The 25,895-nt window shown below is 36.9% G+C and overlaps 1 protein-coding gene across 2 annotated transcripts in view; it reads left to right on the forward strand.

Moving 5' to 3' along the window:
* Vapa (VAMP (vesicle-associated membrane protein)-associated protein A, 33kDa) overlaps positions 1–25,895 on the forward strand; it is a 40,848-nt gene that overhangs the window by 3,987 nt on the left and 10,966 nt on the right. The window contains exons 2-5 of one of the 2 annotated variants that reach the window (XM_013035847.1): positions 9,903–10,055; positions 14,604–14,707; positions 15,638–15,718; positions 23,808–23,942. In XM_013035847.1, coding sequence (XP_012891301.1) covers positions 9,903–10,055; positions 14,604–14,707; positions 15,638–15,718; positions 23,808–23,942 — 473 coding nt within the window. The remainder of the gene's footprint in view (positions 1–9,902; positions 10,056–14,603; positions 14,708–15,637; positions 15,719–23,807; positions 23,943–25,895) is intronic. The other variant, XM_013035846.1, reaches the window with a different exon arrangement.

Consider the following 25,895-nt stretch of genomic DNA (forward strand, 5'->3'; position numbering starts at 1 on the left):
CACTGTCCCTCAGCTCTTCAGCTCAAGGCTAGCACTCTACCACTTGAGCCACAGCACTCTACCACTTGAGCCACAGCACCACTTCCAGCTTTTTTTTTTCTGCTTATGTGGTGCTGAGGAATGGAACCCAGGGCCTCATGCATGCAAGGCAAGCGCTCTACCACTGAGCCACCTTCCCAACCCTTTAATCTTTCATTTTAAGAATAAATTAGCAGGCAGTACTTTCTGTATCCCAGCTGTCTCATGTTCCTTCTGGTCTTTAGTTTCTTTTACATTCATACTATTTTGGAAAAGCAGTCCATGTTCATTGTCTCTCCAGTTCTTAATCTCCTGTCATCACTCTACCTTACTTCTGTTTGTGTTCTCACTTGGTATTGATCACCCCTACATTGATCATTTCCAAGTTTTATCTCATTTAACCTGTCACTGACCAGCACTAACAACAATTCTTCAATTCTCTTTACCTGTATAAAAACCATTGCCTTCAGTTTCTTTCTTCTCATTTTGCTCTTCTGTGGCCTTTTTTCTGTGGCTGATATTTCTGATTTGGTTTTAGCTGTCTTTCTGCTTCTTGTTTCGACTCAGTTTTAAAATTTCCTGTTTCTCTTCCTTGCTCCAGTACATATCCAAATCTAACTCGGTATTTTAATTTAGAGCTTAAGCTCAACAGCTTAGCTGCTTTAGAACATACTCTCATTTAGATTTGAATGTTTCTTAGACCTCTCAAAATTAACATCTAAGCTGTTTTTTTTTTTTACTACCTGAGCCTAATTTTCTTCCTGTGTGTTTTAAAATTACTTTTTAGTAGCATCACTATTACTCATACTAGAAACATTTTTTGCAAATAGTTAAAATTTGTGTTTCTACTTCTTAGTTTATCTGACTATTCCCTTTAATGCACTTTTACTTCTAAATTCATTATTTTAAAAGCTCAATCTCGAATCCAATATAATTACATTAGTTTTGAGCATCTGTAATATGTCAGGTTTGAGGAATCAGTATTAGAACCTTGGTTATGAGTAAAAACATTACTCAATTCTAAAGGGAGAGATAAGACTAATCAAGATATTCAGATAAATGAATTATAGCTATAAACATACATATACTGTATATACACTATATTAAATACACACACACACATACACACAGTGCTATTAGAATCTAAAATAGGGAAAGACTGCTGAGGTATTGAAGGAAGCCTGACACTGGATGGTACTAAGATTCTAAGCAGAAGTTACTGGGGGGAGAGGGGCCACCTTCGGGCGCAAAGAAACATGTATGTACAAAAATCTGTGGTAGAAGGGAACATGGCATATTTATAAGGCGATTGACTGTGTTGATTTGAGGGTGGGCTGGAAGTTAGGGGGAATAGAGTAACATTGGGTTGCACTAAGAAATAATATTAAGCAAGAATACTGAATAGCACTACTTAGTTGCAATGAAAATTAAAATTAGAAGGGATAAAGTAGGTAGCTGTTGTAATCATCCTGGGGAGAGGTGACCAATTGTGTTGAAGTGCCATTGTGCTGGAGATGAGGAAACTTGAAAATCAAACTAGTGAGAGTTGGTTAACTCTGTGTACTTTAGAAAGAGAAGGGGGTTGTTGGTTTCATGGGCAGCTAGGAGATTTCTGCTAACATGAAGTAGAATGATGGTGCTATTCATTGGATTAAGAAATGCTGGATGATGACTAAATTGTCTATCATTTGGAGGCTTGTGGTAGAGAGGATAGGAAGATCATAATCTCATTCAATGTGCCAGGTATGTTTTGATCCTTTAAAGGTGTTGATGAAAAGACCCCAAGTTAGACAGTTCACTTTATAAATGTATATTTTATCAGAGGTAGGTCTGAACTTTAGATATAGTTTTTATTTCAGGTGATTATCTTCTATCTGGTCAGCAGACTGGTTTCATTTTCTGTAGTGTCAGCTTTCTTCAGCCTAATTTTTCCACACTGTGGCTATAATTATGCCTAGAAAAAGCAAAATCTAGTATAATTGCTCTCTAGGTTAAAGTACCTGCAGTTAATACCTGTATGTACTTGAAAAGTCCTGAATCTCCTGCCTATCAAACTTAGTGCCTGCTATTTCTCTTCCACCTATACTTTTGGCTATATGAAACTTACTTCCTTAAATATTAATTTCCACCTATAGTTTTGCAAAGCTGTATGAAACTTCCTTAAATATTATTAATTTTGCAAGACATTGTACATGCTCTGCTTGGAATCTTTTATCTCCAGTTCAAGAATCACTTCGTCTTGTGGTATCTTTGATTTCTTCCAATCCAAGTAGCCTTTTTCATGCCACTTTGAAGGTTATGTTTACCCAAAATAATGCTTGTCATATTATATGATGCGTATGCTTATATGTTTTCCTCTTTCAAACTATGTGAGCTGTATGAGAATTTTACAGTTACTTTTACCTTTGTATTCCTGGAGTTCCTGGAAATAAGATTTGGCATCATAGCATGATTACTTAGTATCATAGAGAGGATTAATAAGATTGAGATGATCTTACTTGTAATTCCTTTTCTCTTTGGTCTTAAATCTCTTACAATTGGGTTTTTTATCAGGCTGTAGATGTCATAATTGAAAATGGTGATTGAGCATGTTTTTGAGGTTAGCGGACTAAAATCCATAGATAGATTTTCTCTTTTTGTGCCTTTTTTCTAAAGTGAGAGGAAGAACTAAGTAAATCTTTAGGTGTTTTGGCTGTAAAGGTTTGTGTCTATGACAGTGGAGAAGACATTTTAAAAAGTGAGGTGGAAAAACAGGAAGTAAGCACATTCCCCCATGGTTTTTGACTGCTTGAACAGTTCTAGAAATACCTCTTAAAGTTTGGTGCTGCCTTGCTTCCTCATGCCCAAAGTGTGGCTATTTCTATGGCCAACAACTGCTTTGTGCTCACCTGTCAGTTACTAAACAGAGATCTCATCAGAATGCTGCTGCTATTGCTGTGCTTGTTGTCAGTCCCCAAACAATAAGAATAGTGGGGCTGACAATTTACATATGTCTATGCTATAGCAAGGAGAACCCATCAAATGTTTCCTTTAAGTGAAATTGTGGAAGTTCTCAATAAGGAAAGAAGAAAATATTTGCGGAAGTTGCTAAGATCTACCATAAGAAAAGAAAGTTCAATCCACGAGATGATTGCTGGTTTTGCTATCCCACTTTAGGCTGTAAAATTTGTGGCCACCTTGTATGTTGTTAAGATGGAAAAGGTATTACAGGTTTGCCACTATCCTAGGTTTTAGGCATCCCTTGGGGGATTGGCAGTCTTGGAACACAGCCTTTAGGAATAAGGGGAGGCTGTTGTGATTGGGAAAAATTAGCTGGCCTGCATCTGTAATCTTGGTTATGTAGGAGCCTGAGGAGGGATGTGGTTAGCCTAGACAGGAAAATCTGTGAAACTTACTTCCAATTAAGCATCAGAAAAAGCTGGAAGTGGAGCTATGGCTCAAGTGGTATAGGGCCAGCATTGAGTGGAAAAAATTAAGGGACAGTGCCTAGGCTCTTTAGTCAAGCCCCAATAACCCTTCTCCTCCCAAAAAAGCCCCTCAAAAAACAAAAACCCCTCACAACAAAAGTAACTTTGTAATTTTTTTCCTGGATTTTCTCCTCACTGGGGATTGAATTTGTGCAAGGCAAGCTCTCTACCATGGAGTTACATTCCCAGCCCAATAGCTTATTATTTTTCAGTTCTTACCTTTTAATACTGTTACTGGGTTACAGTTCAATACTCTCCTAAATTTTACTGTTTTTAAGGTATAAAACATGACTTTATGAAACATATACATAATAAAGTGGTTGTTTGACTGAAGCAAATTGATAATCTCCCACGATCTCACCTGATTTCTTTTTTTTATAGAATAGTTTAAGCTCATTTATCAGGAATCATAAATATAACACAATTTTATGGTCTGTAGTGCATTAGATCTCTGGAGGTGTTTATCCTTCAAATGTGCTATCTTGTATCATTTTTGGCTTTTATCAGTCAGGTTTCCTTACCTTTTGAATTTCTTGTAAGGCCTTAATCTTGCAAAATGTCTGTGAACAGAGCCTGTTAGGCACCCTTTTTATTTTCTCACAGATACTTCCTGCTCTTTTTCCTGTTGACTTTGTATCTTACTTTGAGTGACCATACCTTGAAGTCATATTCGCCTTTCAGAGATAGGAGGTTGCTTGTTTTGAATCACGAAAAAATAGTTTTAGAAGAAAATTAAAAAGACTTTGCAAATGATTGCTTATTGGGGTTTATTGTAACTGGAAAGTAACAGCAATTATTCAAAAAGAAGACAGCTTTCAAACATTGAGGTACTTTAAGGTCCTCCCTCCCTCTCTTCTTTCCCAGAGTCCCCTATGCAATATGAGCTGGCCTTGAAACTCACCATTAGTAGCTGAGGTTCAGTTTTTAACTCATAATCTTCCTGCTTTTGAAAGGGGGGGGGTTGGAGGGGTGGGGGGAGGAGATGCCTGGGAAGATGGCTCAGTGGTAGAGTGCTTGCCTCCTATGCGTGAGGCCCTGGATTGGATTCCTCAGCACCACATTAAAAAAAAAAAAGCCAGAAGTGGTGTTGTGGCGCTGTGGCTCAAGTGGTAGAGGGTTTGCCTTGAGGGACAGAGCCGAGACCCAGAGTTCAAGCCCCAGAACCAACAAAAAAAAAAGTCTTCTGTTTTGGCTTCCTGAGTACTAGAATTACTGGCTTATATACCATTAAGCTTAGCCTGATTTAAAAAAAGAAAAAAAAAGACACATACATTGTTTTATAGAATTTAAATTGTCAAATAAAGGCATATATTCTTTTTTTTAAAAATAATAAATTCCTTGTAAGTGTAAGAGATCCTTTAAGGTAATAAAGTTGATCATAGTCTCACATAATTTTAGTAAGAAAATATCAGGGATCATTTTGCTTACTCTAAATTGAAACAAGTTATATTGGTTTAAAGAGGTTAAGTGATTAACCCAGTTAATGGTTTTTTAATAAGTTTTTTATTGTGAAAATACTGTACAGAGGTTACAGTTACTTGAGCAAGGTAATGAGTACATTTCTTATCAAGCATTGTTGCCTCCTCCTTTGTTTTTCCTGTACCATCCCCCCATCCCTTCCACCTAAAGTCTTAAAAAATACATTGATGAGAGACAATGTGTTGCGCCCCCCCCCCCAAAATGAAGAGGTGGGTTTTTTTTTAAACCTTTAAGTATGTGAAGGTGATGGATAACTATGAAAGTGCATGGTCTCCGTCTGTTGGGTAACTTTTTTTTTTTTTTTTTTAATTAAAGTTATGGGACTTGAACTCAGGCCTTGAGTTCTTTTGCTCAGGGGTAGCACTGTACTACTTTGAGCCACAGCTCCACTTCTGTTTTTTTTTTTTATTGTAAAAATACCGTACAGAGGAGTTACAATTACATGGGCAAGATAATGAGTACATTTCTTATCAAGCATTGTTGCCTCCTCCTTTCTTTCCCCTTTCTAACCCTTCCCATCTCCTCCCCCTGGCCCCCCATATTCCCCCCACTCCCCCAATCCCCCCCCCAAAGTTGTAAAGTTCATTTTTTTAACATAACGACTTGTACATCTCATTGTTGCAATGGGTCCACCTGTATCTCTATTTAAACGATTTGTCTTTTCCCTTCCCCTCTAAAAAGTATACCAACATCAGATACAGTGAAAGCAGGGGTTATATCGTGGGGGAGGGACATACAAAGCAACAAAGAAATAATCTTATATGTTAGAAACAATCACATGAAAGAAACATTTGAATACTTATCTTGGGGTTCATTTCACCTAACATCAACTTTTATCTGACCTTTTCTGCTTGTCTCAGACATATACTAGTTATTGCAAATAAGGGAAACCATGGGGCCTATGTTTCTTTGGGCCTGGCTTACTTCACTTAATACAATTTTTTCCAAGTCTTTCCATTTCCTAACAAATGGGGCAATGTCATACTTTCTGATGCATAGAATTCCATTGTGTATATATACCACATTTTCTTGATCCATTCATCTACTGAGGGGCATCTGGGTTGGTTCCATATCTTAGCTATGGTAAATAAGGCTGTAATAAACATAGTTGTGCTGGTAGCATTAGTATGGTCTTGTTTGTGATCATTTGAGTAAATGCCCAAATGTGGAGTCTTTTGAGGAACCTCCATACTGCTTTCCAAAGTGGTTGAACAAGTTTACACTCCCACCAACAATGCAGTAAGGTTCCCTTATGGGTTTTGAGTGGTTAATTTGAGGTAAGAGTCTCAGGGATTTTCTGCCCAGTCTGGTTTCTAATCCATATCATCAGATTTCAGCCTCCAGAGTAGCTAGGATTACAGGTGTGAGACACTGGTGCCCAGTTCTGTTGGTTAAGTAACTTCTAACTACAACTTTAGGTCCATAGAGTTTGATAGTCCTTTTATTTATTTTCAGATGAGACTGCTGTGCTTGATGAGTTGTAGAGATTTTTTTTTAATGAAACATTCAGAAACTTAATTGACTAATGCAGTATGAATAAATACTTCAGTATTACAAATGTAGGTAAAATAATGTTTTGCTCAGAATTCATACTAAATTTTTATGAAGAAAATTTTTAATCCTTTGGTAGCTAAATTTGTTTGACTAGAAATAGGACTTTCGGTGATACTGTTTATTTGTATGATATTTGTACAATAATTGTTACTATTATACCAGGTATTGGTTTAGATGTTGGAGACATAGCAGTAGACAAAAGAAGGAGCCTGTCTTTATGGGGCCTACTTACATCAAGTCTTATAGTATTGTATGAGATAGAAGAGGCCAATATATTTAAGGTAACTTCATTTATAAACTTGTAGAAAAATATTTTAAAGCTTCCTTGGACATAAACTCTGTAAAAATACTTTGGTCACATTGACTCGTGTGAACAAGGGAAGCACACTATTTAAAATTCTTCTCATATATTGCTTATTGATGGCATTTTCAGTTTTAATGCTCCAAAATGTACCTGGTGTGCTTATGGATTAGGAAATATAGTTAGGTGATATGTAAATAATTTAAGAGTGTTAACAGCCTAGTTAATTTGCTAAAACCTATATAAACATATATAATGACCTGCATTGCTGTAGCTAATTATTTCAGCCTTGCCTCCTTGAGGAACTGGAATTCCATAATCCTTTCTAGAACACTTCGCTTCTGATCTAACTTTCTCCCATTTGGCCCCACTACATTCCTTTACCTCTCAGTAGCATTGCTTTAGGATCAAGCCTTTAGCACATGGGCTTATAGGGGACATTCGAGTTCTAAGCTGCAGCAGGGACCAGTATTTGAAAATTTGCTAAGGTGGGGGCATAATACTATGAGTGAGCTGTCCTGGCATTGCAGAACGGATGTGGACCATTATTCCTTCCCTCTTGTACAACCCAGTCATTCATAATGCCATACAAATACCCTGTGTCATTGTCATGTAAAAGTTTGTTTTTAGCTCAGTACACACTTGACCTCAAGCCTGTAATAATCAACTTTTGGGGTAGAGGAATGATACAAATCTCCCCTGCAACCCAAATTTCTTACCATTCCTAAAATTGAGTGTTAATTTTATTTTTGCCAGTCCTAGGGCTTGAACTCATCCCTGAGCTCTTTGGCTCAAGGCTAGCACTCTACCACTTGAGCCACAGTGCCACTTCCAGCTTTTTCTGTTTATGTGGTGCGGAGGAATCAAACCCAGGGCTTTGCATGCTAGGCAAACACTCTACCACTAAGCCACATTCCCAGCCCTTGAGTATTTAAGTTTGTGTGTGTGTGTGTGTGTGTGTGTGTCTATATCTGTTTCTTAGGGGTGGGTTTGTTTGATTCACAAAGGAATCTGGATTTTACAAATGTGGACCAGTTGTTTCCACGACTTTTTTAAAGCTATGCAATTGGTTATTCTTAGCTCGTGGTCCTCAGTATTGGAAAATAGGCTCAGATTTTGAAGTGTTTGCTGGGTGCAACCTTCCTTTAAAAAGTTGGTTGATAAAATTGATAACATGAACCATGCTCTGTGGCTTGAGATCTGAGTTTAAAGGGATCAGGGGAAAAAATGAGCAGAAAAGTCTAGAAGTTAACCTTCAGTTAACTGCCAAAAAACAAAAGTTGCAGGTGAAGTTGTGGCTCAAGTGATAGAGTGCTAGCCTTCAGCAAAAAATGCTAAGGCATAATGCCCAAGCACCAGTGTTCAAGACTCAGGACTGGCACCAAAGAATAAAATCAGTTTTAAAAATCACTGATTTCGAAGATTCATATTTTTCTCTTTAGGGAAAATAAAAAATATCACATAATTTAAAAATTAAGTGTTAAACTTACATAATGATATTAGGAAAATACAGAATTGTTCAAAATAATTTTTGAAGTTCTTATGTTAACCAAGAAATTTGATTTTTATTCTTAGTGCTAATAATAAAGGCCTAATGTAGCTTAGAAAATTTTACACTCAGTTATAATTTGTGGGTTTTTTAAAAAAAACTGAATAAGAGGTTATTTGAAAGTAAAAGCAATGAAAGTAGCAAAAACTTACCTTCTGGAGAGAGGATGACTTAAGAGGAGTTCTAAATATGGGTTTTAGAATGGTAAAGGTAGAATTTAATACTCCTTGTTTTACAGCTATGTGTTTCCATGTAACCTGTGTGGATGTATATAATAAAGGACACAGGTTACAGTTTTTCCTTTCCCTTGATGTTGACTGTGTGGTGAGGAGCTAATCTATTTTTTTAATATGAGCAATAAAGAGCCACAGAGGGTATACGTCAAAAGGTTGAATTAGCTTGACAATATGATTAAGCATTCATAATAAAATCATTGTACTTCTAGGGCTTGAACAAAACTATTGTACCTTTGTTCTGTCAATTTCCTGTTCTCCATTCACACAAGACTTTCATCTCCAGCACACTTTTCTAATACCTCTTTAGATTTGTTTTTTCCAGTATTTATCAAGATGAAAACTTTTACTTGGTTGGAGAATTGTCTGAGTTTGGACATATGTACTGTGACTTTCAAAGTTTGGAAAGACACTCTTATTCATGCTCAGAAGATTCAAATTCAGATAAGCTTTTATAGTGGCCTCAGCCTCCAGTCCCCTTTTGATGTTCATTAAACATAAGATGAGTTCTGTGTGTTTACGTGTGCATGGGTGTGCAGGTATTGGTCCCGGTCCTTGAATGCAAGGCCTAGCTAGGCACTGCCCCTGAGCTTTGTTGCTCAAGCTAGCACATCACCACTTGAGCCACAGCTCCACTTCGAAGTTTTATTTCATGCCTCTAAATTAACAAATAATTAATTTTTGTTATCTAATCAGTAATAACAAATCTTCATGGCTTGAGGATTACTGGTTTAAGCAAATGGGGACTAGATCAGTTTGTTTTTGTTTTTTTTTTGGTTTTGGTTCAAAACAAATCTTAAAACCTTAAAAACTTTGTATTTAGATGGAACAATGTGAGTGAATGGATTGAGTAAATGAGTTATGTCCACCAAGTCAAATTGAGATGAGTGGCACATAGTGGTCAGTTATAGTGTCTTCAGGTACAGGGATGTCATAAGGTGAACTTTAAATTGGCACTGGTTTGAAGACCATTAGAAAATTCTGTTGCATTTAGTCATGTGAGAGTATACTAGAAGAATGTAATTGTTAACTTATCCCATAGATTGAAACTTCCAAAAGATACTAAAAGAAAATAATTAATGCTTTTTGTAGACATGTTGCAAGTTACAGGTTCAGAATGAAGAGGAAATTACCTGGTTAGTAAGTCTACCACCTAGAAAAAAGGCACTGTTGGCCATTGGTAATATTTGTGCCTATACAGACATAAGTATATAAACAGAATTGAGGTTATGTTGCGTAGTTTTCAATTCATCTTTTGTTATGAATCTAATTACATTTTTTTCTCTTTTTAAACCTAATAGGCCCCTTTACAGATGTAGTCACTACAAATCTTAAATTGCGAAATCCGTCGGATAGAAAAGTATGTTTCAAAGTGAAAACTACAGCACCTCGCCGGTACTGTGTGAGGCCCAACAGTGGAATTATTGACCCAGGCTCAACTGTGACTGTTTCAGGTAAAAATCAGTTTTGAATTGTGTTGTTTTATGATTATATTTTGACTTGTTAAGTAAATGTTTCATCTTGAGGGGAGAGAAAGTTTTTATATTATTCTGACTTTGCTTTCAAAGATATTCTCTGGTTATTCCATAGAACATTTCTCACTTATGTAAGTATGATTAATTTGTAATTGTCAAAACTTGGTAGTTAAAAAACTAAAAGTCAAGCTCTAAATTAGATTATACTTCATTCTCTGCTATGATTTCCTCTTACTATTTAATCTTTGAAAATGACAGCATATTTATGATTACTTGTAGGGTTCTGATGTTTTTGCTTAAAGTGTGCAATGCAAGTATCTTGCCTTTGAAAACTTCATTAGTCCCTTGTTTACTTACCTTTGGAAAGTGTCCTTGGTTTCTTCCATGTATAGATTGTTTACTACTGTGGAATCTATGCTGATACCTTCTGTAATGTGTTTTCTCAGTGCCTTAACATTTCCCAAGATGGTACTCCTTAGCAATCTAATATAGTTGAAAGATAGGAAGCAAGTATGAGAATATATGTCTTGTTATAAATATGCTCTCCAAAAACCATTGGAGTCAGCGATGGACACAAAAAGAATTGTCCCAGCAAGGCAAAACTTTTTAACAATTCAAAAATAATCTAAAAATATACCCACATGTCCTCTATTTCTTGTATAATCTAAGACAAAACTTAGATTTCAAAAATCCTTATCTCAAAGCAGTTCCTCTTTTTCTTAGCAAGAACCAAGTCACCAGGCCAAAGAAAGAACTTTTAAGCAATACACTTTGATAGAAAAGACAGTGTTTTCTTACAGTTTCTAGTACTTAGACTCCAGCTCTTAGACCTCATGTGTAGACCATTTATTCTTTTTTACAACATTAATTCTCACACTGTGTGCTGTCATACTTGGGAAGGAGGGACACACCTATAGATTCAGCATCTTTCAGGTCAGAATTGGGGATATGGCTGAGAAATACTTGAATTAAAAAAGATCCTTGATGCCTGTAAACCTAGTTACTTAGTGTTAGGTCTGCCCAGGAGAACAGGGTCCTCTCCCTCTGCCCCCCCTTCTTCACCTGCCTGAAACCAGTAATCACCTGACTATGAGTCAGCAAAGGACCCCAGACTCTGAGGTCACTTCCTAAGCTGCCCTGGTCATGCCTCCTTTGGACAATGAGAGGTTCCCCAGACTTTGATACCACTTCCAGATCAGCTGTGGTCACATCTTCCCATCTTTCTTTATATAATCCCACTCATCCACAGTCCCCTCCCTCTTTTTGCTTGATCTGCATGCTTCCATCTCCTGTGGGCCCATGTGGGCCGGCAGTTTGCTCTCCCCCAAATAAACACTTTTTCCTTTTCTACCGGACAGACCTAACAGAAGGCTGAAATCTGATGCTGAAATCATGGTTCAAAGACAGCCCAAGTAGGAAAGTCTGAGACTTTATCTACACTTAACCAGCAAAAGCTGGAAGTGGAGCTGTAGCTCAGCTAGGCTTGAGCGTAAAAAAACTGAGGGACAGCACCCAGGTCCTGAAATCAAACCCCAGTGTCTGCACCCAAAAAACCCAGAAAGCTTAGACGAATCCTAATAAATAAATACTAAGATAATAAAACAATTTTGTGTTGGTTTTACATTTTCAAACCTACAGCATATTAAAAGTAACAAATTATACAGGATGGAAGGCTAATAAAACAGGCCCATTGAGAGAATTAAAAGTATAGCACTACTGCAAAGGCAGGATGGACAGACAGTTCTTGTTGACACTGTCCTCCCATAGGTGTATCCTAAACTTGAGAGCTAGGAGGCTATATAAAAGGATTTTTGTTGTTGTTTGAGAGAGTTTTGTGATAAGGTGGCCTGGGAGGATTGCTTTTATATTTGCTTGCTTAGTCCACTTAATTAGTTCCTGAGAAGATGGGTGGGAAATAAGAGAAAGATACATATCTGGATTTAGTGGCACATACTTGATTCCTCCTACTCTGAAGGTAAAGATTGAGAGTATTTCAGTTGGAGACCAGCCTAGGGAAAAAATTTGGAGAGCTCCATCTCAGCAAGCCAGGCATGACAACATAACTGTAATCCCAGCCAAGTGAGAGGTATAACAGAAGAATTGAGTCCCAGGCCAGCTTGTGCAAAATGTTTAAGACCTTATGTGAGAGATAACTACTTGCCTAAGAGTTGAATTCAAACCCTATACTGGGAGTTTGGAATGTTAAATTAAGAGTATAAGGGAGAGCCCAGGTACTGAAGGCTCACACCTGTAATTTGTAGTTGCTCTAGAGTCTTCAGATCTGAGGAGAACAGTTCAAAAGCTATCCAGGGCAGGAAAGTCCAATTAACTACCCAAAAGCAAGAAGTGGAGCTGTGGCTTAAGTCGTAGAACAAGAGACTTGAGTGAAAAAGCTAAGGGACAGTACTCAGTCTCTCTGAACTCTAGTCCTGGTACTGGCACAAAGAAAAAGATTAAGAAATTTAAAAACAAAGGAATTAGCTAGGCTCAGGTGGCTCACACCTGGAATCATTGCTACTCAGGAGGTTAAAATCTAGGGTGATGGTTCAAAGCTAACTTGGGCAGCAAAGTCTGTGAGACTTTTTCATCTCCAATTAACCACTGAAAAGAAGGAAGTAAAGCTGTGCCTGAGGGGTAGGTAGAACACTGGCTTCAGCACAAAAGCTCAGGGACAGGGCCCAGTTCAAGCCTCAGGATAAGCATTTCAAAAAAAAGGAGTTACATGCATTCTGGATTTTTTTTTCTGTGTGTGTGCCCTGGCACCTGAACTCAGGGCCTGCGCTGTCCCTGAGCTTTTTTGCTTAAGGATAGGGCCCTACTACTTTGAACCACAGCTCCACTTCCGGTTTTCCGGTTAATTAGATATGAGTCACACTTTCCTGCTCAGGTTGGCTTTGAACCTTGATCCTTAGATCTTAGCCTCCTGAGTAGCTAGGATTACAGGCATAAGCCTCCAGTGCCCCGAGCATTCCAGATCATGTTTTCTGTCTACATTTTTAATCCTTTAGCTAAACGTGAAGAAAATGTAATTATTAAATCCATGTGGTTAAAGATCAGTGCAGTTATATTAAACCTAGGCATCCGTAAAAGTATTCTGAATAAGTTTTTCTTCAAAGGTTTCTGATTGCTGAACTTATATTAGTAATTCTTAAGAAAAAAATGTACTTTCAGAACACTTTCTTCTACACAATCCCCCTGTATTTGAACAAGTAGCTTGTTGAAAACTTTATAAACTACCCACTCACTAGACTAGTTACTGATTCTTCTCATGGAATTCTTAGGCTACTAAGAATTAGAAAAATTTTGAATAATAATACTAGGAATTAAAATTTCAGACATCAAGAGTTTTATGATTTCATATTTTCTTAGAATCAGATTTGATTGAACTGTTATATCTGTTTTAGAAAAATATTAAAGCATGATAATCAGATTTTTGTTTAAGACTTATATAAAGGGGTTTCAGTTCAACAATTCCATTTATAAGTACAATGCATCTTCATCAATGTCACCCCTTCTAACTTCTCCCTGATCTTTCCCAACCCCATCAATTGCTTCAAGTTAAATGGTTTCATTTAAGTATGTGTGCATTGAATATAATGACTGTATTCACCTACCCTTCCTCTTATTTATCTGCCCTATTTCCTTTGACACCCCTCCCTCCAAGAAACAAATGTTTCTGCTTCTTGGTATTCATTCTGTTAAAACGTTGGCTAGTTGTTCGGAGGAGTTATGCATTGGAATTCTCGTGTATGTGTGTGTGTGTGTGTGCGTGCGCGCACATGTCTGTGTGCACACGTGCATGTGTATGTGCGCATGCACATGCGCATGTGTGCATACATATGTATGTTTATGATTTAAATCTAACTTCCATTTATGAGAAAACATGAGCCATTTTGTCTTTCTGAGTCTAAAGTAGTTTTTAAAGTCATTGAGTATCTAAGGAAGCATCTCAGTTATGTAATTTAAAATTACAGCGGAATACTAAAATCGTCTAAATTTGTATTGCAAGTAGTTTTAACAAGCAGTTTACTAGATTTAATATTAATGTCAATAAAGTTTAAAAATTTTCACAAATTAAGTTTAGAGAAGGCAGCATACATTCATATTCATTTTTAAATATTGTTAGGTTATTAATGACTTAGGAAGTCAGAAGACAGACATTAGAAAATTAATTATTGGGGCCCATAAAGTTGATTGTGGATACTTTAGTGTAAAGAGTCCAAGGGCTGGGAATGTGGTTTAGTGGGAGGTTGCTTGCCTAGTATACATGAAGCCCTGGGTTTGATTCCTCAGTACTATATAAACAGAAAAAGCCAGAAGTGATAGTGTGGCTCAAGGGGTAGAGTGCCAGTCTTGAGTACCAAATGCTTCCAGGACAGTGTCCAGGCCCTGAGTTCAAGACCCAGGACTAGCAAACAAACAAAACAAATCCAGTGTTTGCTTCCTTAAGCCATCTTGGTTTTCTTTAAAGTTGAGTTGTTACTGAGGTCATAGAAATGATAACCAAATATGTCTTTTCTTATTTAGTAATGCTGCAACCCTTTGACTATGATCCGAATGAAAAAAGTAAACATAAGTTTATGGTACAGACAATTTTTGCTCCACCAAACTTTACAGATATGGAAGCTGTGGTAAGTATAGAAGAGTGTGTGTGTGTGTGAGAGAGAGAGAGAAAGAGAGAGAGAGAGAGAGAGAGAGTGTGTATTTATGTATTATTTGTGTGTGTATGTCCTGGGGTTTGAACTCAGGGCTTGGGTGCTATCCCTGAACTGTTGTGCTTAAGGGTAGTACTCTACTTGAACCACCACTCTACTGTTCAGCTTTTTGGTGTTTAATGGGAGACAAAGAGTTGCATGGACTTTATTGTCACAGACTTTTCCTGCCTGGGCTGGCTTCAAATAGTGATTCTCAGTCTCTTGAGTAAACTAGGAGAGGTATGAGCTACTGGTACCAGGCTGCAAACCTATTTTTTTTTTTTTTTTTTGCTTGGACTTGGGCTTTAACTCTGGGCCTGGGTGCTGGCCCTGAACTCTTCAGTTCAAGGCTCGCACTCTACCACTTGAGCCACAGTGCCACTTCCGGTTTTCTGGTGGTTTATTGGAGTTAAGAGTCTCATGGACTTTTTTTGCCTGGGCTGGATTTGAACTGTGATCCTCAGATCTCAGTCTCCTGAGTAGCTAGGATTGCAAGGCATGAGCCACCAGTGCCCCGGCTAACAAACCTAATTTTTAACATTTGAAAATGTCTGTTCATTGCAAAGAATCCTAATTTGAAGAAGAATTTTGAAGTATTGCTTTGAAATCATTCAGAAATGGGGTTGAACTTACATTATCACTGTTGATATCAAATTAATGGATGGTGACTTTAAGTCTAGGATTATCTGAAGGTTTTGTGACACTAGGAGATTATAATTGTAATGCACACCCCATCAGGGGTCCTGGCTGAGTTATATACTCTTCACTAGTGCCCAGAGCAGCCGTACTTGAGCTATAGTAATCCCTTCAGGTAAAATGTTTGCTACAGTCACACTTTTTATGTCTCATAATGGCTTTGTTTTTTAGTGGAAGGAGGCAAAACCTGATGAATTAATGGATTCTAAGTTGAGATGTGTATTTGAAATGCCCAATGAAAATGATAAACTGGTAAGTAGGAAAATGTTACAAAAAATTTTGGAATTTAAGTTGAACTTGTTAGGTACTTGGATTACCAGCTTTTATTTTGGACTTTAGGGTATATAGTCTGTGGTTTGTCTACTTAAGACATTTTTAGATAAACTTAACAAGCCAAGATGCTGTTCGCTCACAACTAATCCTAGCTACCCACGAGGCTAAGATCTGAGGATTATAGTTTGAAGCTAGCCCAGGCAGGAAAGTTTGTGAGACTCTCCAATTAACCACCTAGAATACTAGCCTTGAACACAAAAACTCAGGGAAATACCCTATGTTCAAATCCTGCAAACAACCACAACACTAAACACAACAACTTGGCTGACTTCATTTTATATTATTTTATTTTTCTAAGAAATAATTCATCTTGTAGGTCTAAGTTTCTGGGTGAAAAATTATTTAAATCACATCTCGGCCATTTAAGCCCCTTCAAGTTCATTCTGTATTTGATCTTTGCTAAAATACTTTGCTCATTTGGCTAAAATCAGTGTGGATTTTGTTATTTATTTATTTATTTATTTATTTTATTTTCGTTATTGGGATTTGAGCTCAGGGTCCTGTGCTTGTTCAACTATCACATGAGCCATGCCTCCAGTCCTGCTTTTTGCAGGTTAGTTTAGAAATGGAGTCTCATGGTCTTTTTCTGATTCCATTGGCTTCAAACCTGTGGTTCTTTGGATTTCAGCTTCCTGAACTAGGATTATGGGTGTGAGCCATTAGCATCTGGCACTATTATATATTAGCAGAGTAATTATTGGTGCTTATTGATTAATATGAAGCAAATACAATTTTGAGGACTGAGGTACAGGTACATGTTTAATTAGAGTAAAAAGCCATTAATCTGTAAATGTATAGAGTAGGTTGTATAGAGTTACATTTCCTGTCTGGAATATAAATTTGAACTTTATTCCAGTGGTTTGTAGGGGAGACTGATAGGTAAGTTTCATTGTTTTTATTTTTCTATGTACAGTACAGTAATATGGATGAATGTAATTGCTTGGTTATAATCTGACATAACTCTTGGCTTAAATATGGGGAATCATTTGTCCTGTTTAGCTCACTTATTATATCATTCTTACAGTAAGGCTGAAATGAAAACATTACTGAATGTCTCTTTGACTAAATTATTTGTTGAAGTTTTGAAATATCTTTTTTTTTTTTTTTTTGAGTGCTGATCCTGGGGCTTGAACTCAGGGCCTAGGTGCTATCCTGAGCTTTTGTGTTCAGTGTTAGTGCTCTACCACTTTTTAAGCTACAGCTCCATTTTCAGCTATTTTTGTAGTTATTTGGAGATAATTATCACAGACTTTTCTGCTTGCCAAGCAGTTACTCTACCACTTAGGCCTGCCTCCAGTCCTAATCTACAAATTATTTTGAGATATTTTTCCAAGGACTGTAAAAGGGATACATCTTTAACATAATTCTCATTATAATAAACCTTAATTTTTTTTTTTTTAATGCTAGTCCTGAGGCTTGAACTTGGGGAGTTGGCTCTCTTGAGTTTTTGTGCTTAAGGCTAGCAACATACCGGTTGGGCCATGGCTCTACTTCTGGCTTTTTTTTTTTTTTTGGTCAGTCATGGGGTTTGAATTCAGGACCTGGGCTGTCCTAAACTTTTTTGCTCAAGGCTAGCCCATTACCACTTTGAGCCATAGCGTCACTTCTGGTTTTCTGGTGGTTACTTGGAGATAAGAGTCTCATGGACTTTCCTCCCTAGGTTGGCTTTGTACCATGATCCTCAGATCTTAGCCTCCTGAGTAGCTGGGATAATGGTCGTGAGCTATAGGTGCCTGGCTACTTCTTTCATTTTGCTTTAATTGGAGGTAAGAGTTTGAAGGACTTTACTGCCTGGGCTAGCTTTGAACCTCAGGTCTCAGCCTCTTGATTATCTAGGATTATGGATATGAGCCACTGGTACCTGATAATGCTTTTAAAATGTGTTACTAGTTTAACATTAAATTCATCTCATGAGTGTCAATCAACTATTTTTTTAGAATTGAAGCAATCTAAATGATGTGTTTGGGGGAGGGGTTTGGTCAGTATGGAGGTTTGAGGTCAGGGCATTGTGCTTACTGTGAGCCACCAGTGCCTGGTTGGAGGCACTTGTGGCTTGTAGACAGAGTTGCTAGGTAACCTAGGCTGGCTTTGAACTATTAATCCCGTGTCAATCCTCCTCAGTGCTGGGGTTACATACTTGAGCCACCATGCCTGCCTTGATTTTTGATTTTGTCAAAAATTTTGTAAAACCAGTCTTGGTCAAGATTCGAGTAGTAAGTTAGCACTTACTACTTGAGACACATCTCTGGACCATGGAAGTGTTAGTAGACTAGCTTTACTTTTCTCAACAAAAGTAATAAATGAATGGTTTCCTACATGTGGTATCACTTAATTTTATCTTTGGCATTTCCTATAATTGGAAGTTGGATCTAGGAGCTTGATGAAATTTAGATTTGTTTTTACTGGAAGTGTGGTGTGGGGGGGAGACTTACCTTTTGGGTGTTAGTCTCAAGGAGGCACGTAATGCCTCCTTTTTGTTGTTGGCATGGTGGCAGTGTAAGCAGCCCACTGATGTATGTACAGTGTCTAGTTGAGAAATCTTTATCCAGGATGTTTGGTTTGTCTCTCAGGGACAAAGTCTTAAGTGAAAGGAGGGGATAGACACTTCAAACATCTGTCTAATTTGGTGGAGGCCTAGAATGCTGCTTAATTTTCTGTGATGAAGACTATAGCCCCTACAACTAGGGTTTTAAAATGTCAATGAAATTGAGATTTAGAAAATAACAATTTAGATCTGTTCTGTCATTCTATTTTATGTACAGTTTAGGATACTTATGTAAAAATGAATTTTCATTTAGTATTTGATTATTCAGTGACAATTTACGAAGGCAGAATAGATGCTTGTCTCTTTTAGCTATATGTGTTTAAAAAGTGAGCTGATTCACAAGCATCCTTCTGTTGGTGTTTAAAACAAACCTCCTTCCTAATGTTTAAAACTAATCTTTCTCTTGTCCTCTTTCTTTCTCTCTTCTACCTTTCATTTTTGTACTGGGTATTGAACCTTGGACCTTGTACATGCAAATGTACTACCACTTAAGTTGTATCCCCTTGGGTTTTTATTTTGATTTTTTTCTTTTTAAATTTTTTTTCTTTTTCTTTTGTGAACATACTGTACAGAGGTGTTACAATTACATGGGCAAGATAATGACTACATTTCTTATCAAGTATTGCAGCCTCCTCCTTTGTTTACCCTTAACATCCCTTCCCAGCCTCCCCCCCCCCCCCCCCCCGCCCCAAAGTTGTAAAGTTCGTTTTCGACATGACAACTTGTACAATGCGTCCACCTATATCCTTAAACGACTTGTTTTTCCCCATCTTCTCTACAAATTTGGGTTTTTATTTTTTGTTTAAACTAGAATTTGGACTCTGGGCCTTACACTTGCTTGGCTTGCTTGCTTAGCTGGCATTTTACCATTTGAGCTCTTGGGCTGTCTTTGAATTTCGATCTCAGCCTTCATGAGTAGCTAGGATTATAGATATGAGCCCCTAGCACCAGCATTTATTTTGTTTTTGAGGTAAAATCTTGATTAATTTGCCTAGTTGGGCTTCAATGTGGAATCTTCCTTCTATCTTCCAAATAGCTGAGGTTCTAGGTCTGTTTTTCTCTGCTTAGGGTTAGGGTTTAAATAAGTGTTAAGGTTCTACTCCCTGCAGTTGTTAGCATCATTGATGCTCAGATTGATGACAAGAGGTTTTTCAAGTCAGTATGTGAGTCCTTTTGGTCCAAGTAGTTATTAGTAACTTTGCTGATACTTGATATGGCAAGATTTTTTTCCAGGTATGCCCAGATCTGTAATCAGCTATTTCTTTAGAAGCTCTATGTCCTTTCAGTGGGAGAAGGTATTTGAAGGGGCTGGGAAGGTGCCTCAGTGGTAGAGCGCTTGCCTTGCATGCATGAGGCCCTGGGTTCCATTGCTCAGCACCACATAAGCAGAAAAAATAAAGCTGGAAGTGGTGCTGTGGCGTGGTAGAGTGCTAGCCTTGAGCTGAAGAGCTGAGGGACAGCGCCCAGTCCCTGAGTTCAGGCCCCACAACCGGACCAAAGAAAAGGTTTGTGAAAATCACAACTTATTTGTTAGCTTGTAGACAAAATTGCTAGGTAGCCTAGGCTGGCTTTGAACTATTAATCCCGTGTCAGCCTTCTGAGTACTGGGATTACATATTTGAGCCACCATGCCTGCTTTGATTTTTGATCTTGTCAGAATTTTTGTTAAGCCAGTCTTGGTCAAGATTCGAGTGGAAGCTTATTTATCAAATGACAGTTTCTTCAAATGGCAAAATTTTAATGATGAAATTGCTTCATAGGTGCATAGGATGAGGTGGATTCTTTCATTTTTTAAAATGATGATTGCATTTAATAGGATACAATTTTGAAAGTACTGGATAATTCAGTGTGCAAAACTTAGCACTATCTAGGAAGGGATCTGCTCTTTAATATAGCATAGTTTTCATTGCATCATTTGAAAAATGCTTTTCAAAATATTCCTCTTTGACTTTAACTCTTCTGAGGCCAGTTAGTAGTATGCAGATTCTATAAGCACTGTTAACCACTGAGATACTCATTGCAATCTTGATAGAGTTTAATGTTGCATCACATTCTTTACAGAAAATATGAAACCTCAAATCAACAATGCTGAAGTCTTTATGATAACATAAAATAGGAAATACTTGCTTATATATAACAACTAACAAGATTGGGTTTTTGGTTTATTTTTTGCCTCTGTCCTTAAAATTGAAATTAGGGCCTTGAGCTCTTGGTCAGCTTTTTTTGCTCACTACTCATACTTAACCATTCTGGCTTGCTGCTGGTTAATTGGAGATAAGAGTCTCTTGAATTTGTCTGCCGGGGCTAGTTCGGAACTATGATTCTAACTAACTGGGATTATAGGCATGAGCTACTGGTACCTGGCCGAAACTTTTTATGAATACATATAAATGAATTCACAACTCCTCTTTTATATTACTTTATATCGTAGTTATGTCTTATCAATAATTTCCAGTTTTGTATTGTCTTTAGGGAAGTTGATAAAAGGTCATACTATATTTTACATTATTTTAAAAAAAGCATTAATAGATTAAATTACATAATATCCCCTTTGTGTTAGGTCTATAAGAAATTAGTCTTTTTGGAAATTTGGGTATACTTGCATAGATAGTGTTATGCTTAAGTATAATTTGTCAAAAAAATTAGTTTCAGATATGTTATTAAATACTCTGAGCCAGGTACAGGTACTCACATCTTCATCCCAGCTACATGCTACATGGAAGACTGAAAGACTTAATATTGCTAAGATTGTGGATTCAGATCAGGATGAGCAAAAATGTTTGTGGAAATATAACTAAGGTTTGTGGTCCAGGCTGACCTGGAAAAAGAAAAAGTAAGGCCCAATCTTAAAATAAACAGTGCAGAAAGAGCTAAAGGTGTGAGTCAAGTGGTTGAACAACAAAAGTATTCAGATAAAATGTTTTTGGTAAAATATATTTATAAAAGTACAAGAAGCTGGTGGTTCACACCTGTAATCCTTTCTACTCATGAGGCTAAGATCTGAGGATTTGCAGTTTGAAGCCAACCCAGGCAGGACAGTCTGTGAAAAATGTCAGAAAGGGAGCTGTGGCTCAAGTGATAGATAGATCTCTGGCCTTGAGCAAAAGAAGCTCAGGGACAGCATCCAGGCCCAGAGTTCAAGCTCCAGCATGGGAAAAAACAAAAAAAAGCACAAGAATATAAAATATGTATGCATTTAGAAGTTTTGGTTGTGACATACCAAATTCCTTGAGATATGTTGACTCTTGTTCTTTTTCTCTTTTCTAGTTTGTTTGTTTAGCAGTATTTGGGATGGCATCTAGGACAACAAGTAGAAAAGGCTGGCTCCTAATGAGTTATATCTCCATTCTGGCTATTAGTGTATCAACCTTACCAAAATTAAGTTTAGTTTTTAACAAGTAGTTGGTGATAATTTCTAGCTTAATGCAGTTCTAGATGACATATGCACTGTGTATTGATCCTTCTTTGCTGTTTGAAGCTGTGGGGAAGTCCATAGTATACTATACTTTATTATTATGCTTCCTATATGTATAGTGTACATTATGAGAAAATTGCCATGATCAAATTAGTTAACCATATCCATTGTCAAACAGCAATTTTTGCCATACTTCAGTTGATCATTAAGATTTTATCAGCTTATTTCTTGATGCTTTCTTCTCAAACATGATAGAGATAGCAGGCCTTTGTGATTTTTGGTAACTATCCTACCTACTTCTTCATATATCTCACCATGCCTTCCTGCCCACCTCCAAAAAGTATGCACGTATGTAAGTATGATATATATGTATGCTGCATGCACCGGAGGTTACTGATCTTTTTAGGTTTGTTATTAGTGCTTGGACATTTATGCATTCTAAAATCTGGGGAAAGGGTGGTATTTTGTTGATTTTTTTAGAAATTTTAAGATCTTGATACTAAGTATGTACATAAGGACATGATGGAAGTTTTGTAAGGTAATATAAGGAAGCAGCTTTAGAAATGCAGGGGTGGAATCCATGTTTTTCTATTTAAACAGTTGGATTTTTTGGGCAGATAAGGCAACTGATTTATTTGAACCATCAATCCTTAATGGATTTCTCTTTGGACATATACCTCTGATTATTTATAGATAACATGGCCAAGGAAAGCTAAGAATCCCTTTACTTTTGAATGAAATACATTTTTTCCCCTGGGCAAGCATAAAATAATACTGTACAGTAAGATGTGTAATTAAAATTACCTTTATACCCAGGGAACATCAGTTGTGTGGTTGAGTGTCGTTCATTAAGGGTCTGTAGTGTTTTCAGCAGTAGAGTTGTTTTCATTACCAGTATTAGAGAGATACTCATGCAGATAATATTATACAGTGTTGACAGTTGCATAAAATACAGTTTTCTAAATTATTATTAGTGTTAGGAAATACCTAGTGTCTGAGTGATAGTGTTTTTTTTTTTAAAGGATTGAATGTGTTTTATTTTCATTCTTAAAGTTTTATGATCTGTTGTGAGTTCAAGTATTTTGAAGCCTTAACTTTATTTGACATTTTCCAGATTTTTTAATGAAGATTTTAGGGCTACAGACAATAGAGATTTCAGAGATATTTTTATAAAGACATCTTATTGTTAAAAAATAAACGTTTTGGTTGAAACAAAGGACAGATAGATTGAATATCAGCAAGTCTGTTCCAACCTTTTTGATTAATATTTTTATTTATTCTAAAGGAATTCAGGAGACAAAATCCTAGGTAAAGAACTGTTAATACTTACAGAGTACTATATGAGTCTGATTTTATTGATCTGTGTGTGTGTGTGTGTGTGTGTGTGTGTGTGTGTGTGTGTTATGTATGAGCATATGTTTACAAGAAGTTTTATTGTTTTGTTTGTGGTATTGGGGCTTGAAATCCCACCTCTCTTACCCCATGATCGGGACCTCTGCCATTGGAGCTACAGCTACACTTCCAGCTTTTTGCTCTCAGATTTGTCTATCTGGGTTGTCTTGAATCTCAGTTCTCAGGTTTCAGCTTCCTGAGTAGCTTGGACTATAGGCAAGCCACTGGTGCCCAGTGAGGAGTTTTTGAGTAAAGAAGTGTAGTTAGTAAACATTACATTTTGAACTTTAGGGGAGAAATACTATGAAAGGTAAGAAAACATGAATGTACTTCTTTTTCAGATATGAATTGGTAGTAGTAAAGAGGAAGAAAATTTTATTTTAGGATAATATGAAGTTGAAGTATGTACATTTAATAAGTGACCATACATAATAGGTCATAACTAATTTTCTATATATGTGAAAGGAAGTTTAGAAACTTTTTTTGCTTTAACATAGCTGTTTATTAGTATTGTTTCTTACGCATAACTAGGTAAAAAATAGAATAAAATACCAATGTTTTAGAGTCTAATGCTGTCTGTGTTAGTCATTCCCAATACCATACAGGAGAAATCAGAGTTTGGTGAATCTGAGAATATGTTTCCCATGCCATCTCAGGGTAAAACTCTACCAGGGATTGTTCCGACTGTCACTTCAATGAGCAGCATCAACAACACAGTTGCAACACCTGCCAGTTATCACACGAAGAATGATCCCAGGGGACTCAGTGTGTTCAAACAGGAGAAGCAGAAGGTTTGTTATAGGGAGTTAACAGACTTAGGAGTCTACTAGTATTACTAAGTTAATGTAGATAATAACTAAGGAGATAAATTGTTACTATGTTACATCTAACTAAGTAATTAGTTCAATTTTTAATCTATGTTTAAAACTGCTGTAGAATCATAAAGCACTTAATTTGGTAGACCTAGCTCATTGTGTTAATTAAAAAAAGTGTCAGTAACAGCAAGGATAAAAGTAAGTGAACATTAAGTTGTAATCTTCCTGTCAATAAGATTTAGAAAGCATATGCTAAAATTAATTTTACAGCTTCTTTGAATTAGAATAGCAGGTACAGCACTGATAGGAGCTGGCAAGTACATTTTTTAGAGACATATTTGTATTGAGGTTTTAAAGGATGAAATTGTACTTTGAAATTTCTTTGCAAATACAAGTATAATACACTCCATAGCTCATTTTTAATTGTTGACAGTCTTCTATGGTAGGAAAATTTGTAGCTAAAGACCTAATGTTCTTAGGTCATTATTAATTGTATGTGTGTGAATGTACACATGAACACGTGTTCACACCTGTATGTATGAATTTAAATTCACAAAGTAAAATGGCACCCCCATCAGTAAGGTAACTGATTTTAGTGGTGTATGGATGTTGTAAGATTCCCTTTTCCATTTCTTTTCATACTGGGAGCTTCAGAAACTGTCCAGTTTTAATAGACTGTATTTACTTTGGCTTATGTAATGTACATAGTAATAAAGTTTAAAAATACCCTTTATATAAATGCCTTTAGCACTTTTTTGATTTTGTAATTTGAAGTAATTTATTTCTGGGAATCATGGTCAGAAAGAATACATTCAAATATTACATTATTTTCCCAGTCGTGGGTGGAACTGTGGGCCTGGGCGCTGTCCCTCTGTTCTTCAGCTCAAGGTCAGCGCTCTACCACTTGAGCCACAGTACCACTTCTGGTTTTCTGAGTGGTTTATTGGAGATAGGAGTCTCAAGTCATGTCTTGGGCTGGCTTTGAACCACGATCCTCAGATCTCAGCCTCCAGAGTAGCTAGGATTACAGGCGTGAGCCACTGGCACCCTCTCAAATGGTATTTCTTAACTCACAGATTATAACCAAAATTCTGATATTAAAACAGTTTTTCCCTTTAAGCCATAAATATTATCTCCTGTACTTGTAGTATTAAGTATACAGTTGTACGCTTACGTCCTTTAGCCACTCTACAGAGCTTCATTGCAAACACTTGCTACTTCATGTTTTACTTTCCCCTTCTATGTCAAGTCCTTGCTCTAATTGCTTTCTGTAGAATTATTTGGAATATTGTAATTAAAATGGTGGTGGTGGTTAAAAAGAATACAGAAGTGTGATTCATAAATGAAGAGACTATTGAAGATAGGTTAAATAATCTAAGATGTACAACATATGATATGTTGTCTAGTCTTACTGTACCTCCTTAAATTTTCAGCTTATTGTTAAATATAATGCTAATGTTGCTATTTATTATTAAGAATCACAGCATGTTGAATCCTTTTAGTTTGCTTGTTTCATGGTTCTCAGAACAACCAGTCTCCTCTTTCTGGACCAGTATGAAGCACCTTTCAAGGAACAAGCTGTTTTCCTGCAGCCAAACCTCACCTCCTGAGTGGAAGCATTTACTTAAAGTCACACCTGCTTAGTGTTTCCCATCAGGCTCTTCTGATTGTCATTGCGCAAATGGCTCAGCCTTCCCCCCTTTAAATGCCAACTGAGTTAGGTTACATTTGCTTATATATTAAATATCCATAAATAAATTAGATTTCTTTGCATCTGCTATGTATTTTGACTGGTTTGTAGGGGGATTAAATAGTATTTGATAGAACTATTCTGTGTAGCTTGTTTTATGACTTACTTGGCTTTAGTATATAGCTTTCATTCTATTATGAATACCTATACTCCACAAATTGGTTGGTTATATGTTCTCC

The sequence above is a fragment of the Dipodomys ordii genome, unplaced genomic scaffold (assembly GCF_000151885.1).
Source record: "Dipodomys ordii isolate 6190 unplaced genomic scaffold, Dord_2.0 Scaffold226, whole genome shotgun sequence".
Lineage (NCBI taxonomy): Eukaryota > Metazoa > Chordata > Mammalia > Rodentia > Heteromyidae > Dipodomys > Dipodomys ordii.